The sequence below is a fragment of the Scyliorhinus canicula genome, chromosome 7, assembly GCF_902713615.1.
Source record: "Scyliorhinus canicula chromosome 7, sScyCan1.1, whole genome shotgun sequence".
In the NCBI taxonomy this organism is placed as follows: Eukaryota; Metazoa; Chordata; class Chondrichthyes; order Carcharhiniformes; family Scyliorhinidae; genus Scyliorhinus; species Scyliorhinus canicula.
This window is the reverse complement of record NC_052152.1, coordinates 173,139,273-173,165,497: the sequence shown is the minus strand read 5'-3', so window position 1 is coordinate 173,165,497 and position 26,225 is coordinate 173,139,273. Positions and strand designations below refer to the sequence as shown.

Below are 26,225 nucleotides of genomic sequence, written 5' to 3'. Positions count from 1 at the left end.
GGAGAGTTAAAGACACGAGGATTAAGGAATTGCATATCAATGCATCAGAACTTTGGTCTCACCGAAAACCATTCAGAATCAGAACAGGGGACATAGTATAATGGGGCAGATTTTCACTTCTGGGCAATAGAGCTTCAGCTCAGAGATCATTCAAAGTTCTGAATGCTCCCAAATGAGCTTTCTTTGCCAAACACTGGCTCTGGGCTGGCGAAATACCTTAGATGCTTTGCTGATCCGCAGATAGGTCTGTTCAAAGGGAATGGAGTGGAACAAGTGTTCATGAGTGTGCATCCCCTTTACAGAAGTGACCCGCAGTATCTTTATGCAGCCAGGAAGAATACTCTTGGTTCCACCCTCAGCAGGTAATTCTGGGCTTTGGAATGGTTGAATCTGCAACACTCGGTCAGGGACCACCCTTTGTGTTGGATCGGATGGGGGACTGCTTTTATCTACATCAGCCAAGCTAGGTGTTGGTGCTCGGTTGAAAGTTCTGGCGATGAGGCATTCTGAAAAATGACCTTGACAGACTGCTTGGGAACCATCTGACAGGATTCACCAACTCCTTTTCCCAAAGAGACTCTAGGACGTTACGAGCAGACCACTGCCAGATGGAACTGTGGTCGAAAGTGTTTCTCTGCATAAATGTTTCCATAGGTACGGCACGGTCTAACTACTTGGAGCGTTCTGCAGCAGAGAACCTGAACACTCTTGGATTGTGATATGACCATTTTGAAATGTTGTAATGTTCTTTCAGATAATTTATGAATAAAGTATATTTTTGGAAAAAGAATGCTCCTGGTTCCACAAAAATACAACCCTGGAAACTACCCAGTCAGGGTTTAGGAACAGCTGGGATACTTGTATGTATCCCAATTGCAAGCGGCCTCCCAACTGAAAATGTGAGACATCTCTAAAATGATGACGATCGCATATCAGATGTGGCTGGATGAAAATAGACCTGATAGGTTCCAAGATAGTTACAATGTGTGAAATTGCTAAGACAAAGAAAAATAAATTTAGTATGTGACATCGCATAGTGATCATGATTGCGGAACAGAATGACATGATAGCACAGGGATTGGCACTGTTGCTTCACAGTGCCAGGGACTCGGGCTTGATTCACGGCTTGGGTCACTGTCTGTGCGGAGACTGCATATTCTCCCCGTGTCTCCGTGGGTTTCTTCCGTGTGCTCAGGTTTCCTCCAATAAGTCCCAAAAGATGTGCTTGTTAGGCGAAATGGACATTCTGAATTCTCCCTACGTGAACACGTGCCATAGTGTGGCGTCTAGGGAACTTGCACAGTAACTTCATTGCAGTGTTAATGAAAGCCCACTTGTGACACTAATAAAGATTATTATTTTCTTTGGCTCCAAAAAGAGGCCCTAAACTAATTTTTAAAAAATTATTTTTACCAAACAATATATTGAATAAACAAAACGCATTATAATGGAACTCCTGGTCATGCTTGGGATACGTGTGCGATATTTCTTGGCCAATATTGTATGAAAAGAAACTCTAAATACATTTTACTTAATTTAATTTGTTGACTGATTCTGGCTCATCCCTCACATGGCCCCTGCCGAGCTATAAATGCAAACACTAGCTTGAAACTGCAATTAATAGAGAACAGAAAGCTGGAAAATAATTAAAATAATATCCGTGAAACCCACTGAAAGGATTGACATTTCCCATATAAGATATGATCTTGAGCTGAATATGGCTAGGGGAACAGTTCAGTGTGATGAATTGATTAGAACTGAAGCAGTCAAATCAGATTCCTTCTGGTTAGACTAGTTGTTCTCTGACAGTCAAATGAAAATGATTTGGATTCTGTATGTAGTGCACTTTGTTAATGTATGTATGGCAGTATTAAGTTAGAGGGCAAACATGTTTCCCTCTAGTCAACAGAACTGATTTAGTGACTTGAGCTAGTTAAATCACTGAAGGGAATCATAATTATCTTATTCTGTATTTCATCTGCAAAGTGCAGAGAATTGCAACGTGTACACTTGGGGGGAGAAAAAACATGGAAGAAAGTAACTAAATTCAGAATGAAGAAAGAGACTTCAAGAGTGCGTGTACAAAAATATTTGAAAAAATTGAAGATAAAATCCTCGGTGACTGTGACCACAAAACATTTGACCTCATCAAATAATTAATCTGTTATCCACTTCCAGTGCACTCCTATCTCCTAATTCATTTACACTTGTCACAATGAAACCTGTATTCTTGGTCCTCACTTTACAATGTGTTGCCCCACAGCAATATTCTGCAGGTTAAAGTTCAACTTGTACACAACGTTCAGTTTCACCCATGTGCCTCCCACAATGATCCCAAGTTGGACAATTCAAGCCCCTGCAGGACGTTAAAACTTGAATGATTGGAAGTTCCTCCAGACTAAAACTAGCCTCAGACTCTCAGCAGCACCTACATATCTCTCGTCTTAATTGCAACCTCCCTAGTAGTGTTTTTCACACTTTTTAGCTCTGGGCCCATTTTTACCAACCAGCCATCCTTCAGGACCCATGCCAGCCAACCTTTGTGATCCACGTCGACCTACCTTCGCAATCCACGTCGGCCAACCTTCTCGACCCACGCCGTCTGAACTTCAAGACTGACCACTTTCACTTACTTTAAATGTGATAGGTGAGCCTGCTTGGTCCTCACAATCTCACTCGCTTTGTCATTCAATGTTACAATTCTTCTAAGGACTTCTTCAGCTGACGATTTAAGTTCTCACTGCATCCGTTGAACAAAAATCAAGAGGTTTGGCCTCAAACTCACTATGCTTTGTCTTCAAATGTCTCTGAAGTGTTGAGGGTTTCAATCTTTCATTTACCAGCAGTTACCTGCATATAACACACATGAGCTTTGCATCCTGATTTGCACTGGTAGAATTAATAAACCCATATCCAAATAAATCATCTTTATCCTGCTTTGTTCCTGATTTCAGCTTCTTCTTAATGGGTTGTCCACCTGGAGCTCACACCAGCACTACTGCCAGCTACAGAATGGAGGAATTTCTCTCACGCCCAGTGTACGTAATGTCAGTGAGATGCTCCCAGCCACCGCTCCTGGAGAGAAGACTCCATCGATTTTTAAAAAGAATTTGCTCTTGGGTCAGTGCGCGGATGTCAGGAGGAGGAGGTCTGCCTTGCTGTGCTCCAGGCCTGCACACTGCTGAGGGGGCATGCATAATAATAATCTTCATTAGTGTCCCAAGTAGGCTTACGTTAACACTGCAATGAAGTTACTGTGAAAATCCCCTAGTCGCCACACTCCAGCACCTGTTCGAACAACACATCTTTAGGATTTGTGGGAGGAAACCAGAGCACCCGGAGGAAACCCACGCTGACACGGGGAGAACGTGCGGACTCCGCAGACAGTGACCCATGCCGGGAATCGAACCGGAGACCCTGGCAGTGTGAAGCAACCATGCTAATCACTGTGCTACCGCGCCGCCCATGCGTGGGATGGCCGGAATTCTAAAAGCCAGCGGCTGCCAGCATTTTTAAAAGCCGGTGGCAGCCGTTGGGCACTTCAACCCGCGATCAGGAACATCGCGACCAATGGCTCTACAACCCTACCGACGCCCGCCCGCAACCCACCTGCAGGTCGCGACCCTGAGTTTGAAAATGACTGCCCTAGTATCAAGATTAGCTGTTATCAAATTAGCGAACATGGAGGGAAACTTGGCAGATAGATTAATTACCCAATCTGTGTTTGCAATTCCATGGAGGGACAGAAAATTGCAAAATAATTTATTTTGGGAAAAGTTAATAAAAGGAGAGAGCTAAATTCAGAGTGAAGCAATAGAGATCCAAGAGAATTCGTACAAAAAAGTGTAAATTGATGCACGAGCGATTGAATATAAATATGAAGAACTGATGTTGAATTCATACCACACATTGATCATCTGCAATTAGTGACGTTAGAGCAATGGCAATTGGCAATGGACTTTTCAGCAAAGGTATAGCAAAGATTCACTGGCATATTTACAGGAATCAAAGACAGTATTGAAGAAAGGCTAAAAATTGGCCTCTCAATTGGAACAGGGAAACATAAGGGGTCTTAGTTTTCAATAATATAGAAGTCTTTTGGGTGGATAAGAGAGAAAAAAAAAATGTTTACAAGCTGTATGGTATGCTTCTCCATTAATGCTAAAAATATATTTTGTTTTCTCTACTCATAGCATAAGACACCAAGCATTTGGGCAGGGAACAAAAGCATAGGCATTAAAGTCAAAAATCCATTAAATATGCCAACAGTGTACAGAGCACACCTTTTATTTTAGTAGGCTAAGTGATATAACACAATGGTCCAAGAACAGATGCCTCATGAAGTTGTTTCTGGTGGGTTTGCCTACCCTGAAAAGGATACCCAAGCATCATGATTCAGCACATGATGATTAGATTTGCATCAGAATTTGCATCAAAAATACAAGGGATAGATTATTATTAAGTCCAGTCAGACAGTGATAAGCAGTAGTAGTGATCGATGCTAAAAAATTACAGCAATTGAAAATGTGTATGAAGTGAATCAAGAAAATGGGATTATGTACAATCAGTCCTATATTCAGCCCAGCCAAAGCAACTAAATTCACCTCCTGTGCAAACATTCTCAGAGGTGCAGTGAGTGGATTCTCTTCATTTGTTCCGTAGCAACATTTTATACTGAGAGATTACGTTGTCCAGCCACTAATTTTTTTTAGAGAACGTATATGATTTCTTAAAAAATCTCAGTAATTCTTTCAGTGTTAACAGAAATGCTTAACCAGAAATGAAACAGAGTCCTATGTCGAGCACATTTAGAGAGTATTTCCTGGCGCTGGAAGCGGTGAGAAAGACTACCCTGTCGAAAGGGACTCAGCTTCATTTCGGAGTCTCAGCGAGGAATGCCCAGGCAAGGCCACACTCATTCCCATTTCATGAACGGGCTCCGCTCATCAAGCAAGAGATCAGATCACCATTTTTAATAGCATCCCAATCTCTAAACGCCCCCCCAATACACCAACTCACCGGGTCTACAAAGGGCGGGGGTTAGATCCCGCACCTTGGATAAGTCCGGTGAGTGCATATTGAAGTGATGCTTACTGCATCTTTAATATTGAAATTCATCTGATCTGGATCCCACCCATTGTGGGCGAGATGCCTCTCGCGAGATTTACCCTCCCAAGTTGGGCATGACGCATCCTTTAGATCGTTCCAGACATGTTTGCATAGGTGATGATTTTCATGTGTATTGATACAAGATTGGTAGCAAAACTTGGAAGTTCAGTCAGTGATCTGATTAAATTGTTGAGCACATTTTCAAATGATAAACAAGGGGGCGAATTATCCGCCGGCGGTTCTTCCGCTCCATCAGCAGCGCACCCTGCGGGTTTCCTGGGTCACCTGTGGTGGTCACAATGGGAAATCCCATTGGCCGGTAGTGGGAATAGAGAATCCAGTTAACCTTCGAAAATCTGAATTAACAGGTGATTGGACAGACTGTACATCCAGCAACACAGAAAGATAAAATGTTGATATTCAACGTTTATTGCCATCAATATTTTACAAAATAACTGTAGTTCAAATATTTTCAACTCAGCCCAAATATTATGTTTTATTCAGCAGAGTAAATGATTTGGAAATTGACGTATTCTTTAAGCATCTCATAATTACAATGCAACTTAAAAGTTGAGCAATTATATCTAACATTTAAACATAAAATATTTGATTCTGAATATACAAGCATTAATGAATACAAACATGGGAAATTTAAACTAAATATTCTTATCTTATGCGGTAATCAAATATTATAATTTAATTTCAAGCTAGCCGAGGATGGATTTTCTGCTCCATTCTAAAAGCAGAAAGAGAAAGCGAGCAAAGACAAATGTTGAAAATTGCACATTTCAATCATGGAAATAAATGCCCAACATCCCATTTGTTCTATGACCCGCCATACATGTAGCACATGGACCCTAAATAGACTTCACTGAGTTGACAAGCTGACAGTCAGAAAAAAAAACACACGCAAACACCACAAGATTCAGGATACCTGAACGGAGCCAAGTTTAAGCCAGTCACTCTATCCACGGAACTGATAAAGGTCAATTCACCTATTGTAACCAACCATGCCCAGCAATTTGGAGGTCTTTAAAAATAATCAACAAGAGAACCAGACTTAAGACGTGTGAAGTTTGAAATTTGTTCCAACTGTGGAAAGGGTCAACTAGGATTTAAAAAAATAATGGCACTATATAAGAGCAAGAATCCCGCAATGAATTAAAGAGCATGTAGAGATTATGAGAGATATTGGCATGTTAAAATGGATACCTGTAAGCTGCAAAACTTAGAAATGAGGGCTATTGTTGATCTAATAAGTGTTGCTAATATAAAAATAATATCCTAACTGGAAACAAATGTTCTGTGCGCACCTATGAGCATGCAGTCAGAATATACAGCTAATACAATGAAAAGATCACAGCGTAGGCCAGCTACATTTTTTCCTGAATTTAATATTGGTTTTCTCTATCAGCACCCTCTTTTAAGAATACATGACCTGTATCTCATCTTCTGAGAAGTCTCAAATAGAATTAAATTTTGTTTGTTACAAGTTTGGTATTTTTACATTCTGATAAATATTCTATTTATGTAAAAATAGTATCTCTCCAACAAAGAAAATCACTAAAAATAGCATTAACATTTTGTGTATATTTAAGTGCTGCTTTTGTTCAAAACAGGACTTCAGCAGCAACTTGCTCATGAACAAAAGTACAATAAAGAGCTCCTCGATCCCAGAAAAAAAAAACTGTTCAGGACCCTATACAGTTAAAAAGTATATTCTCTCTCTCTTTAAAATGTATGTGCAGTAACTTTACAATTTTATTTAATATGAAACAACTACTTAAATGTCTACCCGCATTGCCTGGCCAAAGGTGATGAAGATCAAAAGGCCAAATACATTGACTACGCTGATCAAGTTGAAAACTGATGGCCAGGATCCTGAGGTCTCTATGAGGTAACCTGCGAAGTACACTAAAAAAACACCTATAACAAAGAGAAAATACAGTTAACAACGTTGGTGTCTGTGGAAGGGGGGGAAGCATGTGTAATACCACAACTCAGTGTAAACCTCTGGAAGCCTACATACTTGTTAGTCGGATATGATTTTCATGTGTATTGATACAAGATTGGTAGCAAAATCTGGAAGTTCAGTCGGTGATCTGACTCCCACATGTACTTAAGTCAGGAGGTCTAAGTATCCAGGGGATAGTTCTAAATCCGGTGCAGTACAAACTACAGTCCAGTGCAAATCGAATCCAAAAAGAGTTTCCATCCTTGGGAGCGGAGGAAGGTTTTTAGCAGAGTTCCCCAGGAGTCAGTGTTCCCCAGGGTTCCGTTCTCTTCCGGATATATTAATGACCAATACCTTTGTGTACAGGGCACAATTAAAAAATTTGCAGACGACACAAAACTGTGAACTGTGTGGAAGATAGTGTTGAACTTCAAAAGGACATAGACAGATTAGTAGAATGGGAAGGCAAATGGCAGATGACATTCCGTGCAGGGAAGTGATAGAAAGAACACAGAGACACAATATTTTTTTTTAAATTTAGAGTACCCAATTCATTTTTTTTTCAATTAGGGGCAATTTAGCGTGGCCAATCCACCTACCCTGCACATCTTTGGGTTGCGGGGGCGAAACCCACGCAAACATGTGGAGAATATGCAAACTCCACACAGACAGTGACCAGAACCCGGATCGAACCATGGTAGCAATGCTAACCACTGCGCCACCGTGCTCCCCTGACAGAGACGCAATATAAAACGAAGGGTACAATTCAAATGGGCCGCAGAAGTAGAGGGACCTAGATGTATGTGCCACATATCATTGAAGGTAGTAGGACAAATTGAGAGAGTGATTAACAATGCATCCTAGTCTTTATAAATAGAGGCAGAGTGCAGTGGTATAGAAAATAGGGACAGAGGAAAACATTCAACCAGATCATGGTTAATCTTCTACCTCAACAATATTCAAATCTTTTATATCTAGAAATCAACTGATCTCTATCATGAATGTACTGAATGACTGTGCTGCCACAGCCCTTAGGGATAGAGAATTCCACCAACTTCAGTGAAGAAACTCCTCCTCATCTCGGCTCTAAATGGCCTGCCCCTTATTCTAAGACTGTGTCCCCTGGCTCTAGAACCATGCCCCTCAGCCCGGGGGGGGGGGGGGGGGGGGGGGGATGCCGGCCTGAGAGTTTGGTGGAGGCAGATTCAAATGAGGCACTCAAGCCGGAATTGGATTATTATTGGAAAAGGAAGAATGTGCCGGACTATGGAGCGAAGCAGGGGGAGTGGCACTGGCTGAATTGCTCAATCAGGGACAGCACAGACATGATGGACTGAACAGACTCCACCTGTGCTGTAACCAGTGTATGATGTTTATGGTTCATGTGACGAAGGGAATTTTACTAGCATTAGAAAATTTTAATTTAAGAAGAATCTTATCATCAGCGAGTAGAGTTTGACACTATCAAATCTGTTTCCAAGCTTTGTGCTTTGCCTGGTAAACTTCAGTTTGAATGCATAGAACATTCACCTTGATGGGCATAGAACATTTTGCACTCAACAGCAATAACATGGAACGTGTGTATCCAAGCGCAATTCACTGCTTGTAAAGTCATCCTAAAAGACGAACGTTGAATTCCAAAGAAACAAGGTCATTTTCTCTTCTTCCTGACCCACCCCTATTTCCTTTCCATTTTTTGCTCAGGAACAGAATAGAACAGAATGCCACTCCCCATATAAACGGAATCAGGAAGAATGTGCATTATTTAAGTTTCCCTCTAAAACTTAGGACATCGAATTTGATCTCTTCATCTACAAAGTTGCGGGTATTTGTATGGGGTATGAAGCCAATATATGATACTGTAACACCATTAATATCAATACATTCTCCTAGAGGAAGGAGGGAGAGAGAGAAGGACCTTGGGATAGATAGCCAGCAATACTTAGAAAACAACAGGAGGACCCCAAGACAGGCTGTCAGCAGTGGCTAGAGGACAAGGCAGGATGCACACCCAGTACAAACTGCCAGACGCAGCTAGAAGTTGAGAAATGGACATGGGACAGGCAGTCAGCAGCACCTGGGGGTGAGTGGTGTGGTGATATGCATCACTATAAATACACAAGGGGTTAATGTGAACACACTACAGCTAGCTAGACACTAGAGGGAGCACCAGAGACATTATGACACACAGACGGTCAACCAATAGGTCAGTAAGATAGGACACGACCAATGGGCATTCAAGACACACACAAAGGTGACACTACCACAGGAGGGCATTACACCAACCCATATACAAGGACACAGCACACGTGGTCTTCCGCTTTCCAGTGGAGACACTTAGTGAGTACACAGGGTTGATTCAACACATCACACCCACCACGTGGATTGTAGCAGACTGGTTAGATAGTCTGAGTAGCTATAGCAGGATTAACAGGAGAGTTGAATCTAAGTAGGAGAATCATTAACAGTTTAATAAATGTGTTAAAGCTATCTCCAAGTCTGAACCGTCCTTTGTCAGAGTGCACATCAAGGAAGCAGCTTATGCTAGGTCAAGAGCATAATAAAACGAGTGGAGGACCCTAAAACAGGCAGTCAGCAACACCTAGAGGAGAGGGAAAGATGAGGGCCCTAGGACAGCCTGCCAGCAGCAGCTGGAGGCAGATCCTCGGATAGGCTTTCAGCAGCACCTAAAAGGTGAGGGGCAGATCCTGAGGTAGGCTGTCAGCAGCACCTAGAGGGTGAGAGGCTGACCCTGGGATAGGCTGTCAGCAGCACCTAGAGGGTGAGAGGAAGACCCTGGGATAGACTGTCAGCAGCACCTAGAGGGTGAGGGACAGACCCTGGGATAAACGGTCAGCAGCACCTAGAAGGTGAGAGGCAGACCCTGGGATAGACTGTCAGCAGCACCTAGAGGGTGAGAGGCAGACCCTGGGATAAACGGTCAGCAGCACCTAGAAGGTGAGAGGCTGACCCTGGGATAGACTGTCAGCAGCACCTAGAGGGTGAGGGGCTGACCCTGGGATAGGCTGTCAGCAGCACCTAGAGGGTGAGGGGCTGACCCTGGGATAGGCTGTCAGCAGCACCTAGAGGGTGAGAGGAACACCCTGGGATAAACGGTCAGCAGCACCTAGAGGGTGAGAGGCAGACCCTGGGATAGACTGTCAGCAGCACCTAGAGGGTGAGGGGCTGACCCTGGGGTAGGCTGTCAGCAGCACCTAGAGGGTGAGGGGCTGACCCTGGGGTAGGCTGTCAGCAGCACCCAGAGGGGGCGGGGCTGACCCTGGGGTAGGCTGTCAGCAGCACCTAGAGGGTGAGGGGCTGACCCTGGGGTAGGCTGTCAGCAGCACCCAGAGGGGGCGGGGCTGACCCTGGGGTAGGCTGTCAGCAGCACCTAGAGGGTGAGGGGCTGACCCTGGGGTAGACTGTCAGCAGCACCTAGAGGGTGAGGGGCTGACCCTGGGGTAGGCTGTCAGCAGCACCCAGAGGGGGCGGGGCTGACCCTGGGGTAGGCTGTCAGCAGCACCTAGAGGGCGAGGGGCAGACCCTGGGGTAGGCTGTCAGCAGCACCTAGAGGGTGAGGGGCTGACCCTGGGATTGGCTGTCAGCAGCACCTAGAGGGCGAGAGGCAGACCCTGGGGTAGGCTGTCAGCAGCACCTAGAGGGTGAGAGGCTGACCCTGGGATAGGCTGTCAGCAGCACCTAGAGGGCGAGAGGCAGACCCTGGGGTAGGCTGTCAGCAGCACCTAGATGGTGAGGGGCTGACCCTGGGATAAACGGTCAGCAGCACCTAGAGGGTGAGGGGCTGACACTGGGGTAGGCTGTCAGCAGCACCTAGAGGGAGGGTGAGGGGCTGACCCTGGGATAGGCTGTCAACAGCACCTAGAGGGTGAGGGGCTGACCCTGGGGTAGGCTGTCAACAGCACCTAGAGGGTGAGAGGCAGACCCTGGGGTAGGCTGTCAGCAGCACCTAGAGGGTGAGGGGCTGACCCTGGGGTAGGCTGTCAACAGCACCTAGAGGGTGAGGGGCAGACCCTGGGGTAGGCTGTCAGCAGCACCTAGAGGGTGAGAGGCAGACCCTGGGGTAGGCTGTCAGCAGCACCTAGAGGGTGAGGGGCTGACCCTGGGATTGGCTGTCAGCAGCACCTAGAGGGTGAGGGGCTGACCCTGGGATTGGCTGTCAGCAGCACCTAGAGAGTAAGGGGCTGACCCTGGGGTAGGCTGTCAGCAGCACCTAGAGGGTGAGGGGCTGACCCTGGGATAGACTGTCAGCAGCACCCAGAAGGGCTGAATAAAAGCTGCATGAGAGAGGTAATTTTTGAAAACATCCAAGAGTGACATCCCAATGGAAACATAAGTTTATAGAGTGCAACCGGGAGCAAGCGTGAGATGAGTGGAGGCCTTGTTAACTGAGACCGGGTGAGTATTTCTACTGTAGTCTTTTAAGTAAATAATAGACTTCAGTTTCGGTTAAGTAGCGTTTAAAGTATATGAAGTAAGGTAAGGTCCCTAGAATATTTAACGTTCTTTAAAGTCAAGAAGTAAACATAAAGGGTCTAATTTAACGGTAAGCCATAGCAGGGCAGCATAGCCACATGCAATGCTTCTCCTGTGGAACGTGGGAAGTCAGGGACACTTCCTGTGTCCAGATGGAGCACATACACAGGAAATATCTCCAGTTGCAGATACACAACACCCATGGCTTGAATTCTCCGCCTCCCCAGCCGCGTGTTTCTCAGCGGCATGTTGCCACTGGCAGTGGCATTGTCCGTTTATGCTGCTGGCCAATGGGATTTCCCATTGTAGCCACCACATGCCGCCAAGAAATCCGCGGGTGGGAGTGTGCTGCCGGTGAAATAGAAAATCCCACCGGAGGAGAATTCACCCCCATGTTTCAGAAATGGAACAACGGCTAGTCACTGTGGAGCATCCACAAGCTGAGATCTTTGCGGACAGCATGTACAGTGAGGTGGTCACACCGCAGGTAAAAAGAGTGCACAGACTGAAAGGGAACGGATGACCGCCAGACAGTAAAAAGCACCAGGCAGGTAGTACAGGAATCCCCGGAGTCCAACTCCCTCTCTACCAGATTTTCCACAGTTGATACTGTGGGGAGATATGGGGCTGGATTCTCATTGGGACTATGCCCCAATGCCATCATAAAAACTGGACTTTCACACCAGAAAAACTGGCGTGAAAGGGCCACATATTCCTAGCCCTGCAGGGGGCTAGCAGGGACCCTGCGTGAAACTAGCAGCTTTTGCTACAGATACGGGCCCCACAGTTCATGGTCGGAGGCCGCGCATGCTCATGGCGGCGGCCTCCAGCGGCTACGCCGTGCTCCATGGCAGACTCGGACTGCGTTGCTGGATTCTAAACAAAGTGCCTCCGATTGGCCACATGTCCGACCCTGACCACCCACCCAAACATTGCCCGGTCCCGTATAAGGCCCCCTATGCCCTCTGATTGGCCCACCCCCGATCATGGCGGCTACGGACTGAGTATCCCAACCATGTTAGATCCACAGCGTCAGGACTTCGGCCCATCGGGGGAGGAGAATGGTGGCCGGGCATCCAGGCGATATGCGGCACGGCGTTCTTCAGCACCTGGAGAATCGAGGAACCGGCGCTGGCCCCGATTCCATATGGGAAAATGGATTCCCCGCTCCGGTGCCAGCCGCTATTCCGGCGTCGGGGTGTGGAGACTCCAGCCCATGGTTTCTCAGGGGAATGTAGAGAGAGCCAAATCTGTGGCACCATGAGTGGCTTGGGAATTTGAGGGGTAGGAAAAAAAAAAAAAGAGAGGACGAGCAGCAGTGATGGCCATTCTATCGTAAGGGCAACAGGTAGATGTTCTCCAGCCACAGACAAGACACCAGGATGGGATGTTGCTTCCTTGGTGTCAGGCTAAGGGAAGTCTCGGAGTGGCTGCTGGACATTCTGAAGGGGAATGGTGGACAGCCAGAAGTAGGGGTCCATATTGGCACCAACGATGCTAGAAGAAGATACAAGGTCCGGCAAGCAGATTTAGGAAATAAATTAAAAATCAGGACCTCAAATGGTCATAGTCTCAGGATATTTCCAGTACCATGTGCCAGCGAGAGCAGGATTGTAGATTAGAGCAGATGGATGCGTAGCTGGAGGGATGGTGTAAGAGGGAGGGATTTAGATTCCCAAGGTATTGGAACCGACTGAGGAAGCTAGGTCCTGTACAAGCTGGACAGGTTGCACCCCAGTGGGACTGGGGCCAGCATCCTCACAGGGGCCTCGATGTACAAAGGGATCTCGGTGTTCCTGTACACCAGTCATTGAAAACAAGTGTTTAGGTACAGAAAGCAGTTAGGAAGGCAAAAGGTAAATTGGCCTTCATTGCAAGAGGATTTGAATACAGGAACAATGGCATTGGTGAGACCTCACCTAATGTATTGTGTGCAGTTTTGGTTTCTGTACATAAGAAAGCACACACTTGCCATGGAAGGTGTGCAGCAAAGGTTCACCGGACTGAGTTGTGGGATGGCAGGATTATATCAGGGGAGATTGGTTCGACAGGGCCTGGATTAACTAGAGTTTAGAATAATGAGAGGATCACATTTGAAATGTATACAATTTTGACAGGGCTGGACAAACTGGATGGAGGGATGATATTTCCTCTGGCTAGGGAGAATCTAGGAAAAGGAGTTGCAGTCTCAGAATACGGGGTAAACCATTTAGGACTGAGTTGAGGAGAAACCTCTTCATAGAGTGATGAACCTGGGGAATTCTCCACCACAGAAGGCTGTGGAGGCCGAGTCACTGAATTTATTGAAGAAATAGATAGATTTCTAGACACTAAAGGTATAGGGAGAAGGCAGGGGTATAGTGTTGAGATAGAGGATCAGCCATGATCACATTGAATGGCAGAGCAGGCTCGATAGGCCGATTTCTGCTCCTGTTTTATCTCCCGATGTTTCTTTGTGCATATCGTGACAGAAAAAGTCCCATAAGAGACTTTCTTTTGCTATCTACACAGCAGAGCAGCCAGCTGTGTTTCAAGCATTAGGCATAGTGTATCATAGGGCAGAAAGTTAAGGGGCATGGTACACAGGGCATTACAGAATTACATGCCTGCAATAGGTTATTAGGATGGTCATAGTACACGCACATCACGCGCGCGCACACACACACAAAAAAACTGATATTCTGCAGTTCCCAAAACTATACGACTGTACTAAATGTGCTTTGAAACAGATTATTCAACATAAAATCCAATATATAGGGCTGGCACTTTATTCTCTGGAAAAGGTCTTTAAAAATATCAAGGGGTTCAATAGTGTGAACGTGGAGAAACTATCTTTACTGGTGGGTGAATACAGAACAAGGTTTCATAAATATAAAAAGGTACTAAAAGAGTAACTGAAGGATTTAGGAGGTAGGTTTCTTTATACAGAAAGCATTGAAAAATGTAGAACGTGCTGACACATGGAGTGCCTGAAGCAGATAGCAATGACACACTTAACAGTACGCCAGATGCATACACGAGAGAGAACAGAAGGACATGGTAGCAGGGTGGAAGACGTAATTAGGAAGAGGAGGAAGCTTGTGGAGTATCAACACAATGGCATACATTTGGATCGTCAGGCCTGATTCAGGGGTATAAAACTTTGGTGTAATTCTTGTAGACAGACAGAAAGGGAGCCGTCATATGCGTGCTTAATAGAGTTCAAATTCCAAAGTTGTAGAGATGGGTGCATCAGTTTTTGTCCAAATATATTACAACCTCACAGCCTATACTTTGTGAGTTTAAAAGACCCATATTTTGGGGCTATAACTTCCTCGGAGTGGCAATTAGCAGCAGGTGGTGGGCTGAGAACTTTTGAACTTTGCTGCAACGTTCATGGGCTGTTTTTTTTGGTTTTGTTTTTCTGTCCTTTAAAAAAAAGTTTCCCGTTTTTCGTTTTGTGGAAGCTGTTTGTAATGCCTTCTGTACAGTATTGATTTGGGACCAGTGGCAGAGGTGAGTGAGTTAAGGTTTTCATTTGCACTGTTGGGGCTTGGAGGTGTGCTTGTTTAGATTTTGGTGTTTTTCTGTCGGGCAATTGTGTGATGTCGGAGTATGTTATTATGGGGGGGGGGGGGGGGGGGGGGGGGAATAGGTGGGAGACTATCCAGCGCCAGGGATGAGGGCCACCAAGCTAGCTGGGGCGGGCTAGCTCACGGAACCTAGTGAGGGGTGTGCTTATGTTTGGTTTATTGAAGGGGTTGGGTTACAGAGTGTTGTTACTTTGGGGGGGGGGGGGGGGGGGGATGTTCTGCTGACAAGGGAGGAACTTGGGCTAAGGGACAGAGAGGAGGTTGGGGGCGGAGTCTGCCTGGGGGCAGCCGGTGGAGGCACGGAGCATGGGCTGGAGGTGGGCCTAAAAAAGGGGATGGTTGATCGGCGAAGGGCGGGGCAATGAGCCCCCCCCCCCAACTAGATTGATCACCTGGAAATTTCGAGAGTTAAATGGGCCGGTCAAGAGGGCACATGTGTTCGCGCATCTTGGGGGACTGAAGGCGGACGTTGTAATGTTGCAGGAGACGCACCTCAGGAGGAACTGACCAGATTAGACCGAGGAAAGGCTGGGTCCGTCAGGTCTTTCACTCGGGACTAGATTCAAAGACTAGAGGGGTCGCGATCCTGATCAAAGTGGGTGGTGTTTGAGGAGGGTAGAATAGTCTCGGATGTGGGAGGTCGGTACATTATGGTCAGTGGGAAACTGGAGCGGGTGCAGGTGGTATTAGTAAATGTGTATGTGCCAAATTGGGATGATATGAAGTTTATAAAAAGGATGCTGGGGAAGATACCGGACCTGGACTCGCACAGGTTGGTCACGGGAGGGAACTTCAACACAGTTATTGACCTTGGCTTGGACCGGTCAAGCTCGAAAACGGGCATGGTGCCAGCAATGGTAAAGGAACTAAAATGTTCATGGAACAGATTTGGGGGGGGGGGGGGGGGGGGGGTGAAGGAGTTCTCCCCCTCTTCTCACACGTGCATAAAAAGTGTTGTTTTCTTCATCTTGAGCAGGGCCTTACTGGCAGGGGTGGTGGACACGGAGTACTCGGCGATCACAATCTCAGACCATGCTCTGCACTGGGTTGACCTGCAGGTTAGTAAAGACAGTAACCAGCGCATGCACTGGAGGTTAGATGTGGGACTTTTGGCTCACAAAGGGGTGTGCGAGCGGCTGAGGAAATGTATTCGGAACTACCTGCAGGTCAACGACACGGGGGAAATTTCAGCAGCGATGGTCTGGGAAGCACTGAAGGCGGTGGTCAGAGGGGAACTGATCTCGATACAGACCCATAGGGAGAAGGTGGACAGGGCAAAGACGGACCGACTGGTAAAGGAGATACTACAGATCGATAGGAGGTATGCGGAGACCCCAGAAGCAGGGCATTTAAGGGAACGGTGGAGGCTACAGACAGAGTTCGGCTTGTGAACCACAGGGAGGACAGTGGAGCAGCTGAGAAAGGCAAGGGGGGTGATTTACGAGTATGGAGAGAAGGCCAGCAGAATGCTTGCACAGCAGCTTAGAAAGAGGGAGGCAGCCAGGGAGATAGGGAAAGTAGGGCCTCACGGTAGCATGGTGGTTAGCATCAATGCTTCACAGCTCCAGGGTCCCAGGTTCGATTCCCGGCTGGGTCACTGTCTGTGTGGAGTCTGCACATCCTCCCCGTGTGTGCGTGGGTTTCCTCCGGGTGCTCCGGTTTCCTCCCACAGTCCAAAGATGTGCGGGTTAGGTGGATTGGCCATGCTAAATTGCCCGTAGTGTAAGGTTAATAGGGGGATTGTTGGGATACGGGTTACGTGGGTTTAAGTGGGGTGATCATTGCTCGGCACAACATCGAGGGCCGAAGGGCCTGTTCTGTGCTGTACTGTTCTATGTTCTATGTTAAATGACAGAGATGAGAACCCAAGATTCAGCAGGGGTGAATAAGTCATTTAGGGATTTCTACAGTAGGCTGTATAGGTCGGAATCCCCTATGGGGCCGGAGGGAATGAGGCACTTCTTCGGGGGGGGGGGGGGGGGGGGGGGGGGGGCTGAATTTCCGAAAGGTGGACGGGGAGCTGGTAGAAGGGCTGGGGGCCCCGATCGGGTTGGAAGAGATAGTGGAGGGTCTGAAGGCCATGCAGTCGGTTAAAGCCCCAGGGCTGGACTGGTACCCAGTGGAGTTTAATAAAAAAGTTCTCTGGGATATTGGGGCTGGTGTCAATGAGGATATTCAATATGGCAGGGGAAAGAGGGGTGCTGCCCCCGATGATGTCACAGGCCACGATTTCGCTGATTCTGAAGCGGGATAAAAACCCGGAGCTGTGTGCGTCCTACAGGCCAATATCCCTGTTGAATGTGGACGCCAAACTGCTGGCCAAAATCTGTCCTCCAGGATTGAGGATTGTGTTCCGGACGCTATTGGGGAGGACCAGACGGGATTTGTTAAGGGTAGGCAGTTGGTGCCCAATGTAAGAAGGCTGTTAAATGTGATCATGATGCCTCCGGAAGGTAGGAGGTGGAGGTAGTGATCGCAATGGATGCAGAAAAGGCTTTTGATCGGGTAGAATGGAATTATCTGTGGGAGGTACTGGGACGGTTCGGATTTGAGAGGGGCTTTATTGACTGGGTCAGGTTGCTGTAACAGGCTCCTCTGGCAAACGTACGGATGAATAGGACAACATCGGACTATTATAGACAGCACCAGGGGACGAGACAGGGATGCCCCCTCTCCACACTGTTGTTTACACTAGCTATAGAGCCTTTGGCAATTGCTCAGAGAGCCTCAAAGGGCTGGTCTGGCGGGTGGGGGTGGAGCACAGAGTCTTGCTCTATGCAGCTGACCCGCTTCTGTATGTATCGGACCCAATAGAGGGGATGGAAGAAATCATGAGGATTCTAGGGGAATTTGGCCGGTTTTTGGGGTGTAAGCTAAATATGGGGAAAAGTGAGATGTTTGCGATCCAGGCAAGAGGATAGGAGGGGCGATTGGGGGAGCTGCCATTTAGATTAGTAGGGGGAAGCTTTAGGTACCTAGGCATTCAAGTGGTGCGGGAATGGGACCAGCTGCATAAATTATATCTGGCCCGGCTACTGGACCAAATCAAGGACAATTTTCGGAGATGGGACGCGCTCCCGTTGTCATTAGCTGGGAAGGTGCAGACGTTGAAGATGATGGTCCTCATGAGATTACAGTTCGTGTTTCAATGTCACCCCATCTTTATTCCGCGGTCCTTTTTTGAACGGGTCAATAATCACCGGTTTACCCCAGGAAGTATGGATGGAGGGTTCTGGATATGGCGGAGAGCAGAGATTGAGAGAATGGGGGATATGTTTATAGAGGGGAGCTTTTCGAGTATGAGGGCGCTGGAGAAGTTTGGGTTGGCGAGGGGAAACAAATTCAGGTATCTGCAGGTGCGGGACTTCCTACGTAAACAAGTGTCAACCTTCCTGCTCCTACACTGAAGTTCGAAGTGCTTTTATTTCTTCCAAGTAATTATTAGTGTATCACTGGCAGAACCATCCATAGTTAGCGATGTAAATCGCTTTGTCGGATGGTTTCCAGTGCAATTGTCTGGGGGATGTTAACACATCTGGACGATTTTCAGGTAAACCCTTACCTGGGAACTTCTAAGAGGGATTCCGCAGCACATTTTTGGGGTACCCCCAAATCCAACACTGGAGAACACAGAGGTTACCAGCCATATTGTTTAATACAAATATACTCAGTACAGTGTAACCAAAACATAAAAGTTTTAAAAAGACATACTAACCAGCTAAAGCTCCACCAGTGTTCATAACGCCTATGTAATTAGTAAAATATAAAAATTAAAACATTCACATACATTAAATTTATTCTTCAAGAAGCATGATTAAATAATTATGCTATTATGATGAAAATGAGCTATGTAAAATATTAATTTCTAAAGTAATCAATTGAACGTACATATATATTGAACCTCTTTGAAAATAACACATTTCCTAAGCAAAGGACACTGACTTGCAGTAGGTACTCTGTTACATTTACACAGATTTCACGGAGCTCTCAGAGAGATGTCATGAGATCCAGCTGTTGGGTGGAACAGCACGGAACGTCCGCCCGGTTGGGTCGCAGCAAGATGGAGGGTCAGGCCCACCGCATTGGGGGAGGGGGGGGGAGGGGGGGGAGATGCAAAGAGATTAAACAATTGACACATGAACCCAGTAAGGAGATATCCACCCCTTTCAGTGACCAGCAGCCGACAGGGTTAAACATATTGGGCTCCACATTTGAGCACATGCCACTTCCACTTCCTATTAAATTGGATTGGCTATGGGATGAGGCCCTTAATTGGTTGCTATTTTGTCGCTAAACAGGAATGCAGATTATTATCCGAATGGCTATAGGTTGAGAGGGGGGAATGTGCCACAAACTCTGGGTGTCCTTATACACCAGTCGCTGAAAGTAAGCATGCAGGTGCAGCAGGTGGCGAATGGTATGTTGGCCGTCATAGTGAGAAGATTCGAGTATTGGAGCAGGATATTTAGCTGCAGCAATACAGGTCCTTGGTGAGACCACATTTAAAATATTGCATGCAGATTTGGTCTCCTTATCCAAGGAAGGATGTTCTTGCTGTGCAGGGAGTGCAGCAAAGGTTTAGCAGCCTGCTTGTTGGCAAGGTGGAACTGACGTACGAGGAGAGATTGAGTCGGTTAGGATTATATTCGTTGGAGTTTAGACGAGAGGGAGGATTTCATAGAAACCTATAAAATTCTAACAGTACTAGATAGGATAGAGGCAGGAAGGATGTTCCCGATTGGGCGAGTTCAAAACCAGGGGTCACAGCCTGAGGATATGGGGTAGACCATTTACGACAGAGATGAGGAGAAATTCCTTCACCCGGAGAGTGGTGAGCCTGTGGAATTCGCAACACAGAGAGAAGTCGAGGCCAAAAGATTGTATGTTTTCAAGAGGTGTTAGATATAGCTCTTGGGGCTGAAGGGATCAAAAGATACCGGGGGGGGGGGGGGGAAGAGAAGCGGGAACATGTTACTGAGTTGGATGAGCAGCCATGATTACAATAAATGGCAGAACAGGCTTGTAGGGCTGAATGGCCTTCTCTTATTTTCTATGTTTCTTTTAATTGTCCACTCAAGGGCCCCTATGTCATCCCCATAATTCTGGGGGAGGCTGTGAGCATGTTGCCAATGGCACAATGCTGCAACTAATAGATATACATGCCTGATTTCTTGCCTGCCCAACATATCAGGATCAGAACAGTGATGGACCACTCTGATGAAAGGTCAGCGACCTAAAATATTGGGAGGAATCTGATGCTTTCCTCCATGAAGGATTTAGTAGTGAACTGGATTGGGGGAGGTGCAGGCATTTAATCATACGGGAGGGGGACCCATCGCTTGACTATCTCTGCCCTTATTATGTCGAAGGGGGGGGGGGGGTGCACGGAGACTCTATGATGCCATTCACCAAAGCAGCAGGTGGGGAGACTTGCTATGTGGCGTGTTTGAAAAGCAAACCCTGTTGGGGCTTCTTGCATCGGTAGTGGGAGGTTTGTTGAGAGCCGCAATCTTGTCCTTGCTGCCGATCCCATTCAACTCCTCCCAGTGTCCCCCATCCTACCATAACTCACCTGGGGCCTGGGTCTTTCAGCGATCCTGGGCCTTGGATGAATGTATTATTGGCAGCAGCCACCACCTCTCTGATGGTGTTACCAAGCAACTAAGAACAGTTTCCCTTAGGTTGGCCTGCAAATCTTGGTGGGCAAGACATCTGCTCCCAGGGTCCCTGATCCTGAGGAAGGCTTGCTGCTGCTGCCCAGTTTAGTGTTTAATTGACCCTTAATGTGGTGGGCCTTCCCAAAATGAGATGGCACAGGGTCCCCACAGGCTCCCCAGCCAGCTAGCAAGACCCCAGTCATCTACATTAAATGCCACCTGTTAATTCTGTATCTCTCCCCACAGCTGGAGCCAGACTTGCTGAGTATTCCCAATCTTTTCATTTCAGCTTTCCAGCATCTGTAACCATTTGCTTTTCCGAACAACCAGGTTAATTATTCTACTCATTCTGTAGGAATGCACACTTATCAAGGATTCCCAGTTAGATTTTAGTAAAAAATTTACTGTCTCATTATTTTGAGTGCCTGCTTAACTTTCAGACGAAAATTGTCATTTTTACAATATTACATTAGAGAATGCTGATATTTAGTGCAAGAGTAAGTTGAATGTGCTGATGCGGAGGTGTGAACTGGATTATAACATTATTCAAACTGGGCTCAAGATCACATGATGGGTATTTTACAACTGACTTTGGGAAATAAACTAGGTTAGAGGCAATAAATAGGTACAGATAAAAAAAGTCTTAAAATCCAGAATTATTTTACAAAACCCACATTCGCTGCATCATTGCAAACTCTTTATCCCCCTCGCTTGTTCATTTTAGCTTTCCTGCTGCTGCAATTTATTCTGAGTATAGGAACCTTTGTTGAATTCTAGCTTTTAGATATTATCAGAGATGAATGAATGTTTGTCACATTCCACATTCACTATTAACAATGAGAAAATCCAATATAGCCACAGGCTCTGATGTCCGACTCATTTCTTAGGTGTGAAGTGTTCCAGAGTAATCACCGCAAAGTGGGGCCAGTATTAGGACTGCAGTTTTCTTGATGTACATTAATACTTGGGTGTATGGAGCATAATTTCAAAATTTACAGATGACAAAACTTAGAAGTGCTCGAGGGAATGATAGTGATAGACTTCAGAAACAGGCTGGTGGAGTGTGTCTGTACTGACTCTCTGAAGGACAAATTCACACGGCACTGTTCTCCAGCTTTCTCCACATATCCTGTAGATTTTCCTGTTTCAGATAAGCCCTGACAGGATACCCACAATTATACTGAATACTTGTACCCTAGGAGTAGCTGCAGCCCAAGTCAAGCTGCTCCAGTACAGCTACAACACTGGCATCTACCCGCAATGTGGAAAATTTCCCGAGTATGTCCTGTCCGCAAAAAGCAGGGCAAATCCAATTCTGGTGGGTTGGTGCAGTGCACCTTGTTGATGGTGCACACTGCAACCACTGTACGTCGGAAGTGAAAGGAATGAATGTTTAAGTGCTGGACAGAGTGCCAATCAAGCTGGCTGCTTTGTCTTAAATGGGGTTGAGATGCTCGAGTGTTGTTGGAGCTGCACTCACCCAGGTAAGTGGAGAGTATTCCATCACACCTCTGGCTTGTGCCTTGTAGACGATGGACAGGTTTTAGGGAGTCAGGAGGGGAGTTACTCGCAGCACAATTCCCAGCCTCACACCTGCTTTTGAACACAGTATTTATGGTTAGTCCAGTTCAGTTTCTGGTCAGTGGTAACCCCAGGATTAAGTGAGGGCTCAAGTGGGTCGGTGCAGACTCGATGGGCCGAATGGCCTCCTTATGCACCGTATGTTCTCAGGATAATGTGAGATTCAACAATGGTAATGCCATCAAGTGTCATGGGGAAATGATTAGTTTAATAAGGATGTGGGAGTCCAAACCAAGTAAAAGTAAAAACAAAGTTTTATTTACAAACAGTATATTTACACTCCCTAGTAGACCCCTACCGGTTACTTCACTGGTCGGTGCCTTACGGTCCAACCTTATATACGCTAGGTAATTGAGATACCCCGTCCCTAGTGGGGGAGCTCATACTCTGCAACGAACACGGGGAAGACAAACATTCCCACGCCGTAGGCTCCATGTGGGATATTACAGTTATATTCTCTCTTGTAAGAGATGGGTCATTGCCGGGCATTGTGTGGCGCAAATGTTACTTGCCACTTGTTAGCTCAAGACCGAATGGTATCCAGGGCTTGCTGCATATGAACACAGTCAGCTTCAGTATCTGAGGAGTTGTAATGGTGCTGAGCTTTGTGCAGCAAATATCCCCACTTATGACCTTACGATGGAAAAATGATAATTGATGACACAGGTGGAATATATTAATCACAAGCTTAGACAACTTGCTCTAACTATAGACGGGCCAGGTTAATGATTACTTTTTGATGAAGGATGCGTATAACTGCCTTTAGGTTTTGCCTCCTCTGATATAAATTTGTTTGGAAGGAGCAGTGCACCGAAAGCTAGTGTTTGAAACAAACGTGTTGGACTTTAACCTGGTGTTGTAAGACTTCTTACTATAAATTTGTTAACATGGAAGAGTGTATAGGACTTTTACACCTATGCAAAACTCATTTGCTACTTACCAAACAGGGCGCCAGCACACGATGGTGCTAGATCTTGAACATTAACAGATACCCCACTAGTAAAATAAAGAACAATGAATTAATATCAACTTTAATCTTGTGCAATATATTTATCTGGTTTAAACTTAGATCTGTGCAGCTCTAAGCCTGGATCAGGCAATACAGCTTGCAAGCCTTCAGAGAAGAGCTCTTAATTATTTATTCAAAAATTCAATTCTAAAATCAGAATTCAACTTTATTTTAAATCATTTGTGAATATAAATTGCTGTACAAAAATGGTGAGCTTGCATTTGTAAACATTTATACGTTTATCACATTCTCAGGAATCCTAAAGTGCAACTAACAGATTATTCCAAGTGCAACTGTTGTATTTTTTTTTAAAAAAAGGTATTTTCTTCCAAACATGCTCAACATTTCACAATCTTAACATCCAACAGAGCAACAGAGTATACAGTTTGTACATTCCCCCCACCCCCCGACCCCCGCGATAAACAGCTCCTCAAATATTGTCATAAACTGCCTCCACTGGACCTCAAAGCCCTCCTCGGACCCCTTCAGGGAAAATTTGATTTTCTCTAACCTGAGAAACTAATACACGTCTCCCAAACATGCAGGAACACCCCCCCCCCCCCCCCCCCCCCCCCCCCCACTCTCCCCGTGGCTTAGCCGGTCGCCAGTTCAAAGTATCCATTGCTGGATGATCAGAGGGGCAAAGGCAACTGCAAAGGCCCCTTCACCTTCAGCAGCTCCAGCAGCTCCAACACCCCAAAGATCGCCAGCATAGGGTCTGGCTTGATCCCAAACCCGAAAATCCTCGATGGGCTCCTAAACTCCGCCTCCCAAAAGTTCCCCAACTCCACACACCCCAGAACATGTGGGCATGGATCACCGGCCCCCTCCCACACCTCTCGTATCCGTCCACTACCTCCAGGAAAAAAACACTTATCCAGGCACGAATCATGTGGACCCTGAGCACCACCTAAATTGTGTAAGACTCATCCTTGTGAATGAGGAGGTTCAGTTCACTACTTCGCACCAAAGCCCCATCCTATCTCCTTCCTCAAATCCTCCTCCCACCCCAATTGATCCTTTTCACTAAGGTAGTGCTCTGTTCTCCTAACCACCCCTTTATATCCCGAATCAGACTATCCATCCCTTCATCCAGCAGCAACGTTTCTATCCAAATGCGTATATTCCGGTACCCGAGGGAATGTGGGCAGCTCCTTACATGCAAAGCCCCGGACCTGCCAGTATCTGAACTCACTTCCCCTCGGTGGGTGGAACTTCTCCCGCAGTTACTCTGGCCCAGCAAACTTGCTCTCCATAAACATATCCCTGACCCACACTAGCCCTTCCTCCCGCCATCTCCTGTACATCCCATTCACCCTCCTGCTGCAAACCTATGATTTCCACACAGTGGAGTCATCACCAACATGTGACCCAGTTTAAAGTGCCTCCTCGGCAGTATCCAAATTTTTACGGACGGCTCCACCACAGGGCTACTTGGGTATTTACTCTGGGCGAACGGCCGCGGGGCCGTCACAAGGACCCTCAGGCTCGTCCCGTCGCACGACTCCTCCACTAACCTGACCGAATCCGCCCCCGCGCCATCATCTCAGCTTTTCCACAATCGCTACCAAATAATAATGCAGCAAATCCGGGAGCGCCAGTCCCCCTTCCCACCTCTGCCTGTGCAACAGTGTCCTACTAACCATTGCCAGCGCAAACAGCAGCGGGGACAGCGGACACCCCTGCCTCATTCCCTTATCCAAGCCAAAATGCCCCGAGTTTGTCTCAATCGTTCCCACACTTGCCATGGGGCTCGCATACAACAGCTGAACCCACGCCACAAACCTCGATCCAAACCTGAACCTCCCCAGAATTTTGCAAAATTCCTCCGCTCTACCCAGTCAAAGGCATTCTCTGCATTCATTGACACAATCACCTCTGGTACCGCTCCCCCCCCCCCCCCCCCCCCAAAACAGGGTCATAACTACATTTAGCAACCTCCTAAAATTACTAGAAAGCTGCTTCCTCTTCACAAACAAAGTTTGGTCCTCCAAGATTCCCTCCCATACGTGCCTATCCAACTTTCTTGCCAATACCTTTGCCAGGACTTTGTCCATGTTAAGCAGCAAGATGCACCTATAAGACTTGCACTCCAGCCAATCCTTCCAATCCTTCCCCTTTTTTGGGATCAGCGAGATCAACACCTGTGCCATAGTAGCCGGCAGTTCCCCCTTCTCTACCACTTCCTTGAATATACCCAGAAGTTGTGGGGCCAATTCCGTCGCGAATTACTTATAAAATTCCGCCGGGAAGTCATCTGGCTCTGGCGCTTTGCCAGACTGCATCATGCTAATGCACTCCATCACCTCCTTTAACCCTAATGGTTCCTCCAGCGCTTGCTTTTTCCCTCCCTCCAACTCCGGATGTCCAACATATCTAGGAAAAGACCTATAGCACCTCTGCACTGCATCCGCACCCCCCCCCCCCTCCCCCCCCCTCCGTCTCTGTCCTATACAACATCATAGAAGGCCTTAAACACCTAATTTATCCTGTCTGGGTCCTCCCTTCCACCCTCACCTGCAGGATTTCTCTTGACGCTGCCTATCGCCACAGCTGGTGGACCAACATATGGGCCGCCTTCTCCCCGTACTCATACTGCAACCCATGTGCCCACCGCTTCTGACCCATGCACTTCACGTCATCAAATCGGTCAAACTGCCCCTGCAGCCTCTTTCGTTCTGCCAGCAACTCCTTCGTGCTGGCCAGAGCACCTCTAACCACCTCAACTATCTCATCCAACAATCGCCGCTTCTCCTCCCTCCCCGTCCTATCTTTATGGACCTTGAACGAGATACTTTCCCCTCGAACAAACGTTATCAAAACTTCCCAGAACGTGGCTGTCAAAACCT

General features: G+C 46.7%; 1 protein-coding gene across 3 annotated transcripts in view; it reads right to left on the bottom strand.

Annotated features, from left to right (window-relative positions):
* Window positions 1–5,509: 5,509 nt before the first annotated feature.
* slc17a9b (solute carrier family 17 member 9b) overlaps window positions 5,510–26,225 on the bottom strand; it is an 82,094-nt gene continuing 61,378 nt past the window's right edge. For all 3 annotated transcript variants that reach the window (XM_038803312.1, XM_038803311.1, XM_038803313.1), the window contains 3 exons: window positions 23,308–23,363; window positions 18,845–18,874; window positions 5,510–7,035 (listed from right to left, as the gene is read on the bottom strand). In XM_038803312.1, the coding sequence (XP_038659240.1) occupies window positions 6,893–7,035; window positions 18,845–18,874; window positions 23,308–23,363 (229 nt within the window). In that variant the 3' untranslated portion in view covers window positions 5,510–6,892. The remainder of the gene's footprint in view (window positions 7,036–18,844; window positions 18,875–23,307; window positions 23,364–26,225) is intronic.